At 34.6% G+C, this 15,806-nt stretch overlaps 1 protein-coding gene across 6 annotated transcripts in view; it reads right to left on the bottom strand.

Moving 5' to 3' along the window:
• Foxj3 (forkhead box J3) overlaps positions 1–15,806 on the bottom strand; it is a 117,817-nt gene that overhangs the window by 32,965 nt on the left and 69,046 nt on the right. For all 6 annotated transcript variants that reach the window (XM_087215185.1, XM_013068168.3, XM_004871813.3 and 3 more), the window contains one exon: positions 5,756–5,839. In XM_087215185.1, coding sequence (XP_087071311.1) covers positions 5,756–5,839 — 84 coding nt within the window. The remainder of the gene's footprint in view (positions 1–5,755; positions 5,840–15,806) is intronic.

Raw genomic sequence — 15,806 nt, 5'->3', positions numbered from 1 at the left:
GAACTAAAAGATAAGTCAAACAGAAAACATAATGTAAACCTATAATCCATCATATCAATTACATTAAATGTTAATGTAAATGCTCCAATGAAAAAGCAATGTAGAGAAGACTAAAAGAGCAAGACTCAGCTGAGTGTGACCTACTAGCACAACTTCAAATATACAGTATAGCTAGAGGAGAGGAGAAAGACTGGAAAGGAAAGGAATAAGAAACCTATCTTTAATTTTAGATGACATAATTATTATCTAGATCAGTGGCTGCAAACGTATGGCATGTGCACTGCAGCGGGCTGTTTGTATCATTGAAAGCTTTAAAAGGTTCACCATCGCTGTTCTAGGCTATAGGCATCTTCAAACAACTATTACAACTAAAAAGATCACAGGATATAATATTAATATACAAAAAGTTAAACTTTTATATGCTGGGGCAAGCAATTAGAAAACATATTTTAAATCAATCTATAATAATGTCAAAAATCAAAATCTTAAGGATTAAATCTGCCAGGCATGATGATGCACACCTATAATTCCAGCACTTGGGAGGCTGAGGAAGGATCTCTATTGAGTTCAAGGCCAGCCTGGGTTACATGAGACCCTGTCTCAAAAAGAAAAGAACTGAATCTAACTGGAAACATGTAAGTCCTCTACAACAAAAACTAAAAATCATTCCTAAGGAAAATTAAACAAGACCTAATGAATGGGGCTATCATTTTCATGAACTGCAATAAATATTATTAAGATGTTTATTTTCCCCAAATTAGTGGTAGCCTAAGAACTTTTTGGGAGTATAAAAATGTTCATTTGGCACTACTGATAACTTCAGTTATACAAATGTTAAAATTCCTCAGCTTGTAGACTTTAAATATGTAGTTACTTGTATATAAACTATACTTTTTGTAATGTTATAAAAAAAAACAAAATCCCCTTCATCAAAATGAGGCCTCATAAAACTTTTCTTATTCACATTTTTAACTGAATAGGATTTCTTCCTTTTTTAAAATCCCCAGGAAATTCTATTTACATACACATATTGGAGGTAACATGTAGTGTCTCTGATATAATGTACACTTCAATGTGTTTACACACTGAAATATTTATTCAATTCATAGCTAAAAGTACTAATGCAGAGTGCATGCCTTTCTTTGCTCACTTACACCTTTTCTTTAACTGAATCCCCACTATCTGACTCAGCTGAGAAACTGAGTCACAAATAATACGACAATAATCTCAGATATACATCCAGATGCACATATCCTGCCTAGAAGACTGACCTGTTTTCTTTCTCCATTTCTTCTCTATTTCTTCAGTTATTATCTGGATTAAACTTATTAGAATCACTTTTGAACATTTAATACAACTTAGCTCTTCACTTTAGGAAAAAGTAATGTCTTCTATCTCTGTATTCAGGAAAGCTGGATAATTGAGAATGATTTTTGTATTTTTGTTCAAAGGTCAGTATGTTTAGAATAATGAGTTCATATCATGATCTCTTACCTTGTTTTTATTCATGCTTCACCCTTCCTCAGCCTTGCTCTTCAATCAGAATATAAACTTTATGAGAGCAGAGAATGTCTGTTTAATTCACTGCTATTTCCCCAAAACTAGAATGTGTCTGCATGTAGCAGGCACTTAACGTTTACTAAATAGGCACTTAATGAATGCTGTCCTCTCTACCCTACCTCTTTCTACCTGAAAGCCAAGTCACATAACCCAGGATGCCTTTCAGCCCCATTAAGAAGTAATCTCTTGTTGCAGGTATGGTGGCACATGCCTGTAATCCCAGCACTTGGGAGGCTGATATAAGAGGACTGCCATGAGTTCGAGGCCAGCCTGAACTACACAGCAAGACCGTCTCCAAAAAAAAAAGTATCTCTCCTTTCTCTATATACAGTATTTTATACATTTTCTTCTAATACCCACTAATACTCTTCTGCAAAAATTAATGTATGTTATCATGTTTCATTCTTCTTGATATGCCCTACTAGGCATGTCCAACCCATAGCCCACCTTTTTTATGTGCCTTCTTAAAATATTAAAATGTAAAAGAGGTTTTGTATATCATTATTCTATCTGTGGTCCAATATAATTCCTCTTTACTCAGTGTGGCCCAGGCAAGCCAACAGGATGGACGACCATGACATCCTAACATAATGGCTGGAATATGAAATCTACAGAACAAAGATCTGCCAGATTAAAATGATACAACATTATACATAATTATATGTATACATATGTATACATATGGAAACCTGAGACCATGCTAATTTTTAAGAGAACTCTCATTCATCTAGCATATTTCAGGCTATTACCATCACAACTCCATCTACTCACTGTATCTTTTTGGAATGAGTATTTTGTGAAGAGTAATATCTTTTTAAAACTATTTTGATTCATTTCTCAATACTACATTCCATCAAAGCAAACCAATGTCCTTCATCCTGTACATTTTTATGCTTTCTACCTAAATCTTTCTACTCCTAAGTATCTGTACCCTAGCCTTAGGTTTTCATTATAGTTACAAGCATTCTTAATTATGCTTGTCTGTACTTCTTACTTACAAGTCAATCATGCATGCTGCTTTCTCCACATGGAATATCCTCTATCATTTTCTTTTTTTATGTAAAAAATCATTACACTTCTACAACAAAATCTGAAGTCTCATATCTCTTCCTAGAGGTGTACCCAGGCAGCATAATCTATTTTGAGTCACTTTAGTTTTATCACTTGGTGTAACAATTATTTGGTACTTGCTCTGTCATTTATAACAACATTTTTGTTACTTGACTGTATCTGTTTATATTATATTCAGGGAATTCTCTACAGGACATGCATCTATAAAAGGAATTTGATTAACTGCTGTGGTTTTCAGCATAGCAAATACTAGTAACAATAGTACAGTTGTAAATAGCACAGACTCTGAAAGGCAAACTACCTGAGTTTTAATCCTGGCTTTGGCACTTAATACTCTGAGACAACTTGCTTATGGACATCCATGTCCATCAGCTTCATCGATGAGCTACTTGAAAAATCCTCAGTTAATATTCATTAAAAAGCACCTGATATATAAACTCAATATAACCATTATTAAGCTGTTACAATTTTTATCCTTTAACTTTACCTAAGGATACTGAAGCTCAAAATCTAATAATTGTCAAAAGAGAACTACTAAGTTGTAAAGCCAGAAGACAAACACAAGCCTTCTAATAGAGTACATCATCTGACCATTTTATTCGATATTTTGAAAAATACTGAAATTTTATTCAGTTTTTAAAAGGTCTTCAGGATCATTTATGATTGGGGGGAGATGATGAATGAAATTAGAGAGAGGAAGAGAGACACTGATATATTCAAGAATTAAGAAAAGAAGGAATACTACAACAGATTAGAGTGCATGGATTTATGATCATACAAATGAGGGGGAAGTCAGATAAAATCCAACAGTTCCTTAAAATGTAAACTCTGTCCTAATAAAAAATACTGCACAATGTCTCCCCCCTATCTCTAGGTGAAAAACAGACACACTAATTTTATCAGGGTAGGAAATTAGTTTTTTTAAGAACACTATTTTTCAGAATATTTGTTAAATATTATCTTTCTCACTAATAATAAATACTTTGCTCACAGCTGATCTCTTCCTTTGGGTTCCTCTCCTACAGTAACAACCAACAACACACCTTGCACCAAAATAAATATCATTACTACTGACTGAAATTTTCTGGTATTGTATGTATATTTTGTGGAACTATGCCACAGAGTTAATTTTCTGAAAGTTTTACATTTTAAACTTAAAGTGAAGATTAAAAGGTAAGCACTGAAAAGGAATATATCAAGTATATGTCCAAAATGTATATTCAAGAACACATACTCACTTCTGTAACTTGAATCCTGTATTTCTATAGACTTCTATAAAACTGACCATAGTATCAAAAAAGGAGGGGAATGCCGGGGATTTAGTGTCGCTGCCTGCCTCACAAGTCCAAGGTCCTGAGTTGGATCCCCCATACCAAAAAAGGAGGGGAGGACTCTCAGAAATAAATGAAGATTGCTCTAAGGACTCTGAAATAAGTATAAAGGACTAAATACAGGCTTAATACCCAAAAGGAATGTAGCTGTCAACCGAACTACCAATTCCAACTTCCAAAAATAATTCAAGTTCCAGGAACTTCAGAAGAAGAGTACAATTACCTAGGCCTTCAATCTATACATCCAAGTTGCTTGATAATGCTATGGGTTAACAACGTGGATTTTTCTCCCATTCCTTCAAATTCTTGCAATAGGCTAAATGTTTTGTATTCCACATTTCCACACAAAATCCAAATGCTAAGTTTGTTTTAAAAGTCAGCAGCAAGAGAACAGACATTCAGATGTACTCTCTCTCTTTCAAACCACCAGGTACTGAGCACATCACCATCTCCGTCTTAAAAGTGTCTAGATGTATTACCTGAAGACTATGGCATCAATATTACAATTTAATTTCTTAAACTTTTGTTGTGTAAAACCAAAAATTATTCTGGCCTAAGTTATCCTTTCATTTTATATAGCCTGATAATTGGCTTACTAAATTCCCTCTGCTGGCTCTAATAAAGCTGCCTAACTAAGCCCCAATGCTGATATACTGCACTGGCTCACATAATCCTAACTTAAGCCCAATCTGAAGTTCTTATTTTTGAGGCTCATAAATTTTATCCCTTTACCAGGAACAAGCATAGATCAAACTTACTTGACTAAATGTTTATTCAGTTTCCTTCTTCTTACCCTACTTTCTTTTCCCTGATTTACCCTGCAAACACTTTCTGGTATCCATTATAAGCTGTGAAAAAAACTAACAGTGGCGATAAAAATTATTTTTTTTCTGCCCTTAAGGAGAGATTAATCCAGTAGAGAAGATAAATATTCCATAAAGTGTGGAAAAAGTCTATTTTAAGAATTCTACAAAAACACAATTGAAAAGATGAGTAAAGACTTCACAAAGCAGTAAACACCTGAAATAGGTCTTGGAGAACATCAGGGCAGGGTGTGTGTATGTGTTTTAGTTGAAATGCTGGAATTACAGAGAAGGGGGGAAAGCTGAAGAGTAAAGTTAATGTCTTATGGTAGCTGAAGTGTTGTGCTGGCTTAAAATGTTATAATATATAACTGAAGGTATCAGCAGGAGATCCTTTTTACTTTCATTCTTGCAAATTACTTTTAACCATGAATTTACAAGGAAGAATTATCTTGGGGGGTAAGTACTGGGGATTGAACTCAGAACCTTGCACTTGCGAGGCAGATGGCCACACCACTGAGCTAAATCCCCAGCCCAAGGAAGAATTATCTTATTCTCACCCACTACACGCAGATTTTGTGTCTAAACTATTACATGGATAAAAGTAGGGAAAAGGATTTTGAGGACAATGAGAAACAAAGCTCAAGAAAGATGATCTACAGTGGTGGGAAGCAGTTATGATATAAATGAGTCATCAAAATTGTGGGTACAGAGAAAAGAGTAACGAATTAAAACTCAAGAGAGCTAGAAGCAAATCACAGATAACAATGTGCTCTAGTTATGACAAAACCTTTTATTTAATTCACATCTCAGAGTTAGGGTCAAATGAAAAATAGGTCTGAAAGGTCCTTTAAAAAGTAGAAAATGCTATCCAAATATAATTTTACCATTCTTGTAGTTATGTTTGCTAAATGGGAAATGAACTTTCAAAATCTACATTTCTGACATATTCAACCTGTTATATGAAATTTATGAAAAAGAGGTTTTTACCCTTTCTACAGATCGTGCCCTCTTCTTTGGGCGAGTAGGCAATGCATCTTCCTTCGGATTGGTGTCTATTGCCCAATAGGATCCCTAAAGGTAAAGAAATAAATTAATTATATTGACAACATATTATAGTAGCCCTATAACATTATAAGTTTTTTAATAATTTCTTGCTCCAAAAGTGGACATTTTGCAAGTAGAATGGAAAAGCAGCAAACAAAAAAGTAACATGAAAAGAAATGCTGATTTTGAAAATAGAAAAGTAAAGTATATGTAAGAAAAAAAGATCTATATTATAACTAAATTATTAAAGAGAAAAAAGCCAGGAAATATAGCAAGAATCAAAACCTAGGATTATATCAAATTAAAAAGCTTCTGCACAGCAAAGGAAACAAGAGTGAGGCAACTGCCTGCTAGATGGGAGACCATCTTTGATAGCTACTCATCCAACAAGGATGAATATACAGGATACATAAACAACTGAAAAACTTCACATCATAACAACAAATAACCCAACCCATAATAGGTAACTGAACAATACACCTCTCAAAAGAAGTACACATGGGCAGTAAGTATATAAAAAATGTTTAACATTTTTAGCCATCAAGGAAATGCACATCAAGACTATACTGAGATTCTATATTACCCCACTCAGAATGGGGTGATCATCAAGATTGAAAAAAAAAAAGCCAAACGTGGTGCTGCATGGCTGCAATGCCAGCACAGTGGGAAGCTGAAGCAGGAGAATTTCAAGTTCAAGTCCAGCCTAAGCATCTTAGCAAGACCCTGTCTCAAAATAAAAAAAGGGCTGAGCCATTTAGCTCAGTGGTTTCACCGCCTGCTATGCAAGCGCAAGGACCCGAGTTCGATCCCCGGTACCAAAAAAGAAATAAAATTAAAAAATAAAAAAGGGCTGGGGAATGACACTCAGTGCAAAGGCCCTGAGTTCAATAACCAATCTTGCAATGAATGAATGAATGCTAGCAAGAAAAAAAGAAACTCTCATACACTTGTTAGTATAAATATAAATTAGTACAGCCATTATGGAAATCAGTATGGAATAAAAATAAAGCTACCATTTTATCCAGCTATATCACTTCTCAAAGTAAAATACCACAGAGCTACCTGCATACTCATGTTTATTGTGGTACAATTCATAATGGCTAAGCCATGGAAATACTCTAGCTGCCCATCAGTGGAAGAAAGGATAAAGAAAATGTGTCATACAAATAACAGAATCACTGACAGAGAAATTAGGGAAACAATTCCTTTTGCAATAGCATTCCAAAAAATTGAAATATCTAGGAATCAATCTAACAAAGGAAGCAAAAGAAATCTACACTGAAAACCACAGCCCTCTGAAAAAAGACACTGAAGAGGATATAAGAAAACAGAAAGACATCCCTTGCTCCTGGGTAGGAAGAACCAATATAGTGAAAATGGCCATACTTCCAAAACTACTATATAGATTTAATGCAATACCAATTGAAATTCCAACAATATACTTCAAAGAATTACAGAAAACAATCCAAAAATTCATTTGGAACCAGAAGAGATCTAGAATAGCAAAACCAATTCCAGACAACAGAGACATGGCAGAGGGTATCACTATCCTCAACTTGAAATTATACTACAAAGCTACTGTGATAAAAACAGCACAGTATTGGCAAAAGAACAGACCTGAGGATCAGTGGAATAGATTAGAGGATACAGAAACAACTCCAGACATACTCAGCCACCTCATCTTTGACAAAGGAGCCAACCACCATCATTGGAGGAAAGATAGCCTGTTTAATAAATGGTGTTGGAAAAACTGGATTTCAACCTGCCAAAGATTAAAACTAGACCCATACCTATCACCATGCACTAAACTAAGATCAAAGTGGATTAAAGATCTAAATATTAAAACAGAAACACTAAACTTGCTGGAAGGTAAGTTAGGTAGAACTCTTGAAGACACTGGCATAGGAAAAGACTTTATGAACAAAACCTCAGTAGCAAGGGAACTAGCACAAAGAATCAACAACCGGGATCTCATCTTATTAAAAAGCTTCTTCTGTACTGCAAAAGAAACCACCAACAGAGCTAAGAGACAACCTACAATGTGGGAAAAAAATTTTAGCAGCTGTACCTCAGACAAAGGACTACTATATGGAATATATAAAATCTGAGAAAATCAGACCCCCCCAAACTCAAAGACCCAATTCAAAAATGGGCATCTGAAATGAACAAACATTTCTCAGACAAAGAAGTAAAAGCAGAAAATAAATATATGAAAAAATGTTCATCATCACTGGTCATTCGAGAGATGCAGATGAAAACAACACTGAGATTCCACCTCACCCCAGGATTGGCTGCTATCAAGAAATCAACCAATAACAAATGCTGGTGGAGGCGTGGGGAGAAAGGAACCCTTCTCCATTGTTGGTGGCAGTGCAGGCTGGTGCAACCACAGTGGAAATCAGTATGGAGACACCTCAAAGAACTAGGACTAGAGGTCCTACTTTACCAGCTATTCCCCTGCTAGGTATCTTCCCAAAAGAATTAAAAGAATCATACCACAATGATATATGTGTACCCATGTCTATAGCGGCACAGTTTGTAATAGCTAAAGCTTGGAAACAGCCCAACTGCCCATCAACTGGAAACTGGATGAAGAAGATGTGGTTGTTTTATAAAATGGAGTACTACTCAGCCATAAGGAACGAGAAACTGGAGACATTTATAGCTAAATGGATTCATGTTGAGGTCATACTGTTAAGTGAAATAAATAGGACACACGTGTAAATACCAAATAGTTTCTCTGGTGTGAGAAAATGAAAGTATAAATAAGGATTAAAATGACTGAAATGAGTAACTGATAATTTGAATAGGAAGAAAAGGTCCAAAACAGTAGGGGAGTGGGATGGGAAGGGCAAAGGCAAGAAGGGAAAGGAAAAATAATGAGAAAAAGAAAAAATGGAGACAAAGTCTTTGTAAATAGTGAAGGAGGGGAGGTGAAGGGAGGACAGGGAATGGGGAAAAAATAAGAATGAAGATCCATCATGTACAGGTACAAGTACCCAATGATAAATGTAAACATACTGTATACCTAAAATGTACCAGTACAAGAATTTAAGCAAAAAAACAAACAAACAAACAAAAATGCCTATTTCAAGATGGCAAATATGTTCTGCAATGTTTTCGTTTAGAAGTTTTATAGGATCAACTTTTGGTTTAGGTGTTGGATTCATTTAAAGGACCAATATTACGGGGTTTTTTCTTCTACTTAGGTACACAGTACCAATCTTGAAAAGATTATCCTTTCCCTGTTGAATCACAGTAATATCTCTGTCAAAATCAGCTCAATATATATGTGAGCCTATTTCTGACTGATCTACACTACATATCTATCCTTATTCTAATGCCATTTTATTGTGATTTTTATAGTGGTATAAAAATTTGAAATTAAGTAGTTTATATTGCACAACTATATTTTTAAATTGTCCTTTGCATGTCCATAAAAACAGAAGAAATAGCTTGTGAATTTCTGAAAAAAGAAGCTTGCTATGATTTTTTAAATGAGATTAACATTAACTGTTTAAATCAATTTAGGGATGCTTGACATCAACAATGAGTCCGTTGCTCTACAAACATGCTTTATCTCTACATTTATTTAGGTCTTCCTTTATTTCCTTGGTGATACTTTATAGTTTTCAGTGAACAGGTTTGAATTTATTTTTAAAAATGTGTCCCTGAAGTATTTCATTATTTTGGAAGCTTTAGAAAATTAAAGTGCTTTTTTGTTCATTTTCCAATTGTTCCTTGCTAATATGGAAAAAATTATTTTGACTGTTTATCTTGTCGCCTTGCTAAACTCACTTATTAGTTTTTCAAAGATTGTTTGGGATTTTCTACATATGCAATAATGTTATTTGCAAATAAGAATTTTACTTTTTAAAACTTGGATGAATTTTTTTTCTTGCATTACGCCATTGGATGGGATATTTAAAAGAATGCTAATAAAAGTGCTTGAATGTAAACATCCTTGCTTTGTTAATCTGAGAGAGAAAACATTTACTACATTAATGACAGAAATTGTACATTTTTCATAGATGCCTTTAATGGAGAAAATTCCTTTTATTCTTACTTTGCTACACATTAAAATTTGCCCAAAATTGTTTTCTACAACTGAGATGATAGAACTCCTTAACTTTTTATTTACTTACACGGTGAATTATACCAACTGGTTTTTTGTTTTGTTTTGTTCTTTGTTTTTTGCTTTTTGGTATGAACTCAGGACCTTGCGCTTGCGAGACAGGCAATGGCACCACTGAGCTAAATCCCTGGCCCACCGTTTTTTTAATTTTAACCTGCACTGCATTCCTAAGATAAATTCCATTTGGTCATTAATTTTCTCATTGTTTTCACAGTATTTATTCAATTGGATAGTTTTTTGTTAAGGATTTAGGAATCTGTTTTGATAAAGAATACTGAGTATGCTTTTCTTGTCACTTCTTTACCTGACTTTAGTATGATGGATGATGCTAACTTTATGAAATAAGTGGAAACTGTTCCTTTCATTGGTTGTGCGTGTGTGTGTGTGTGTGTGTGTGTGTCAGACTGAAACTGCTTTTTCCTTAAATGTTTCAGCTTCTGATTTCACTGCTTTTTCGTTATTCATTTTCTACTTTACTGATTAATTATTTCTTTCTTTCTACTCACTGTGGACTTCAATTTCTTACTTTTGCTAATTTCCTATGGTATATGCTTAAGTAACTAATTTTAGATCCTTACTATTCTCATAAAAGTACATAAAGCAATAAGCTTCTTTCTAAAACACTGCTTTAGCTGTGACTCATAAATTTTCATAAGCTCTACTCAATATGATTTAGTGCAAAATACTTTCTAATATCTTTTATAATTTCTTCTTAGATCCAGAAGTAATTTATAAATACAGTATTTAATTTTTTAAGTATATGGGGGTTTCTAAATTTCTTCTTGTTACTAATTTAATTATGACGGAGAACTTTAAGATTTCACCTTTTAGCAATCTACTAAAACTTGTCTGGTATATTGTCTAGCTTGGTGAACATACCTTGTGCTTAAGAATGCACTGCAGTTGATAGGTATAGTGTTCAAATTTTTTTTTTTTAAATCTAACTATTCTATTTGCTAAAAATTTAGGTTGATATCTCCAGTAATGATTATCCGTTTCTCTTTTTGGTTCTAAGAGTTTTTGAATAACCCCTATCCATTTTTGAAGCTGTTTTTGGACCCACATACATTTTTAATTCTTAGATGATCTTGATGGAATAAGAATAACATTTTTTTCCTGCTATCTCTGCTATGCCATTCAGTGAAATTTTCATTTAATTACTATACTTCTCAGCTCTATACTCTCATTTTTCCATCTCTCTACTGAAATTCTCTATCTGTTCATTAATTATTTGAATATATTTTATTTTAACCTAAAGAATTCAAGAGGGAGGGCTGAGGATTTAGCTCAGTGGTTCTGCCGCCTCCTTGTAAGCAGAAGGACCTGAGTTCGATCCCCAGTACCAAAAAAAAAAAAGAAGAATTCAAGAGGGAGTACTGGGGACTGAACCCAGGGGCTCACATATGCACTCTTAAACTGAAAATACTTACAATGCTGTTTTTATATGTCTGTGTCTTAAATTAGGCCACTTGTTCCACATGATTTAGGAGCTTGGATAATTTCAACTTTTACCTGAGTTATACTGATGTCATTTCTTACCCTTTTAAGGCAAGAGGCCTATGAAGTATGCCCTGAGTAATGCACTGTGTTGAATTCCATAAACATTCTCCAATATTTAGAGGATCATGTGGCATAATAAAGAGATCATCTATCAAACCACAGACCTAGATTCAAATCTCAGATCTGGTCAGATAATCTTAGATAGATTATCAAATCTTTGATCTACTTTATTATTTGATACAATTTTCACAAGAATTAATTCAAGTATGTACCAGAAAAACTAGTCATCATTACTTAGCATTTATGTCCACAGACATGTTTTATTTGTGTGTGTACATTTATGCATTTGGAGGTACTAGGGCCTATCACTGAGGTAAATCCTAGTCTTGTTTTTCATTTTCTTTTCAAATGAGGTCTCACTAAGTGGCCCCCAATGGCCTTAAACTTGCAATCCTCTTTTCTCAGCCTCCCAAACAATGGGGATTACAGGTGTCCACCACTGCACCCAGCTCTCTATATTATGTTTTATATATTTAAATTTTCTTGTTCTGAAAATATTCACCAAAATAGTGAACATTTTTAAACATAATTAACTGCTTATCAATTGTCATGTATGAAACTAAAACAAACTTGCCTATCTTTTAAATACTGATTCTAGATTTCATATCAAAAACATTCTGCTTTACTATTACTTCTGGGGTTTTTTCTTGTATTTTACTAACAAAAGGCAATACTTGAATCTAGATTTAAAGTATATTTCTAACAATGATCTAGACTATTATTCTGGTTCTTCTTATACTTAAATTTTCAAAATGCAATACTTACGAAATTTTTGATGGCTCAATTTTGAGAAAGCCATCTTTGGCTCCATAATTGCAAAAAAAATTTTCATATTTAGATTTATGAATACCAAGTCGAATGAGTCTACCCTTTTCATTTTTTTTTTTTGCAAGCATTTTTGTATACACACCATATTTCAGGATTTGTCCATCTATGTATCATATCAAATATATTTTGGTGCACAAACATTAAAGATGAAAAAATGCCATCTTGTATCTTTCTACTAATGTGGTAACACCGAATGTAGTCAGAAAATACTGTATTAATGAGCACTTTTTAGCTGAATGATTGAACAGTTGAGTAATACTCAGGATTCCATCAACTTAAGGAAAAAAAAATGCTTAAACTCAGCTTTTCCTTCTGTTAGGAATATAAGTAATAAACCATAGTCACATTAGCAATATCTGAAAATCAGTTTATTTCCTAACGCATTAATAGGTTTCAGCTCTCAACATCATTTACACTTGTTTTTACTTAAAATTTTTAGTATTATCATAGAAATACATGAATTCAATGTATCACAAATTGCTTACCCTTTTAATCCTGTATGTCTCAGTATATACCTTTAAAAATACTATTCTGAAAAGCTACCTACGTGCTAACCATAACTGCCAAATGGAGCCATGCATAAGCAAGTGTTAAGGAACTATGGTGCTAAAGTCATAGACATAGGAGAGAGGATAAGACATTAAGGAAATTGTTCATCCGACTAGGTAAAAAAGGAGATGTTAAGAGGTAAGTAAGTTCAGAGAACTAAAGAGAATAACAAAATGTTTTTGTTCTCCTTGAATGCTACTTATTCCCTGTAATCTTTTAGGCAGCATACTGATTCTAAGGTTTTTTAAAAAATTATTAATTCATAAATCTTGAAAGTACCTTAAAAATATATTACTGATACTCAATAATGCAGGTTGAAGTTTTACAGGCCCTTACTTTTAACTCTACAAGGCATTACAATTAAAGAACATTAAAACAAGTTGTGCTAATAAACTTTTTAATCATCTTATTTAGCAGAAGCTTTACACAATGGAGAATGGAATAATAACTTAAGAAATCTTGATCAATGAAATTTTGTAAGTCTGATTCTTTCACTAGACCAGAAGTTTTAACAGCTGTGATATCTCATTTACCCTATTATCTCCAGAGCTAAGCTTTATACTGTACCTGGTATAAAGCTGTAGCACAATAAACGTCTGCTAAATTTAATTCCAATAAATAGCTTATCTAAAATATTCACAATACTTAGTGCTATATGAACCTATAGATAGTGTTAACTCTTTCTTTTTATAGATACTCTATGTTTTAATTCTTCAGTTAAAACAAATACAGACTGGAAAGACGGCCCATCCCATCTCATCTGGGTTCACTGTCTGAAAGAATTAATACTTCACAAACTGATTCACAGACTCAATGCAGTTTCTATCAAAACCCCAGATGGGTCTTCCTGCAAATACTGACAGGCTGATCCTAAAGTATATATATCTAACAGCAAGGGATCCAGAACAGACAAAACAAGCTTGAAAGAGAACAAAGTCAAAGAATCCATACTTCCCAACTTCAAAACTTAGTACATAGTTACAGTCAAGACAGTGTGATACTGGCACAGCAACAGACATATAGATCAATGGACCTGAACTTATCCATGCATCTAGTAATAAACCCATACATTTATGATCAACTGGTTTTCCACAGACTATCAAAGACTAAAGTGCCAGGAAAACTGAATATCCACATGCAAAAGAATGAAACTGGACTAGCTCACATCACATATAAAATATAATTAAAAATGAATCAGAGAAGCCCACGTGGATCAGTGCGGCATGAGTGCACAGGTCCCAGCCAGGGCAGAGACCAGCAGCTTGGGCCCATGGACCCCAGCCAAAGGCCTACCTGGAAAACAGCTGTACAGGTGCATAAGCAACAGCCAGAGGCCTGCCCAGATACCATCGTAAGTGCACGCAGATCCCAGTGAAAAGCCCACGTGGACGAGAGCAGCAAGGGTGCACAGGTCCCACCCAGCGCCATACCCAGACAATAGCCAAAGGCTAAGGCTCACCTGGAAAACAGCTGCGCAGGCATGCAGGCCAAAGCCAAAGGCTCACCCAGACATCAGCAACTCAGGTGCACAGGCCCCAGCCAAAGGCCTTCCCTGACAACAGCTACAAAGGTGTGCAGGCCCCAGCCAGAACCCTGCCCAGACAACAGTACAGTGCAGGGATCCAGAAGGCCACCATTCTAAACCCAGGAATTGGTGCAGTGGTAAGCAGGAGAGAGAAGGCGTCTCTGAGGCTTGCTGAGAATTGAAGCCTACTGGGCAAGCAAAAAGTTGCCTCAACAAAGGTGCAGTTAAGCTGCAACTGTTGAAATGAGAAGCCAGGTAAACAAGACTCAAAACTAGACATCCAAGTCACCAAAGGCAACCCCAAGGAGCAACTGGATGGAACAATCTGATAGTCAACCACCTGGACTCCCTGAACTGGCAACAAAAGAGATCTGGAAAAAATGAAATCCGAAATAATTTCTGACATAACAGAGATTGTGCCCATAGTGAAAGACATGATTAATAACTCTAGCACAAACACACATAAAAAAACTAGAGGAGCTAAGGAACATGATGGAATTCCAGCACAGGAAACAAATGGAATCCACAAAACAAATGTAAATAGATATCCAGGAGATTAAAAACTCCACTGAAAGTTTATGCAGCAGAATTAATGTGAAGACATCCAATTTGAAGACAGAATATCAGATATAGAAGACAGGATTGCAATTAGGGACCAGGAAAAAAAAAATTGTTTTTTAAATAGTAAGGGACCACGAGAAATCAATCCAGCAGCTGCTAGATGATGCAAACAAGAATAACATAAGACTGATTGCAGGCAATGAAGAAATAGGAGAGAGTGCCTTTTTATAATAAAAACCTACAGAAAAGCTGAGTCTTCTGGGCACGTTTTATGTCTAAATTGGTCAAAGACAACACAGAAATTCTAACGCTATAGCATCAAAACAACTGAATATATTCCTCTAATTATCTATGAACATTCACACAAAAAGTACTACATAGAAAATCTAGAATTAAAATATCTAATAACTGAAATTTAAAGGTTCACCAGATTTGCTATCAATTATTGGATAGAATCAAAGTATCAGCAATCTTAAAGACAGAACAACAGAAATTACCCAATCTGAGGAATACAAAGAATGAAAACAAAAATGAATAAAGTGTCACAAACTTGTGAAACAATGTCAAACATGTTATCATATTGGAGACTTTAAAAGGAAAGGAGAAAAAAATAGAGCCAAATAAATTTTTAAAGAAATAACTGAAAAAATCCCTGGGTAAAATTACCTCTTCTTACTAATTGCAGAAGACTGGCAAACCCAAAGCAAAATAAATACAAATAAAACTATGCTAAAGCATATTATAGTCAAACTGCTGAGATCCAAATGTAAAGGGAAAAAACCCTTAAAGCCACCAAATAAGGTGGTGGAGGACAGGCATGATATACAGAGGAAATA

This window comes from Heterocephalus glaber, unplaced genomic scaffold (genome assembly GCF_053883595.1).
Source record: "Heterocephalus glaber isolate CG9 unplaced genomic scaffold, H.glaber_assembly_v1.0 deba00001452, whole genome shotgun sequence".
Taxonomy (NCBI): Eukaryota; Metazoa; Chordata; class Mammalia; order Rodentia; family Bathyergidae; genus Heterocephalus; species Heterocephalus glaber.
This window is presented reverse-complemented; position numbering and strand designations above follow the sequence as displayed.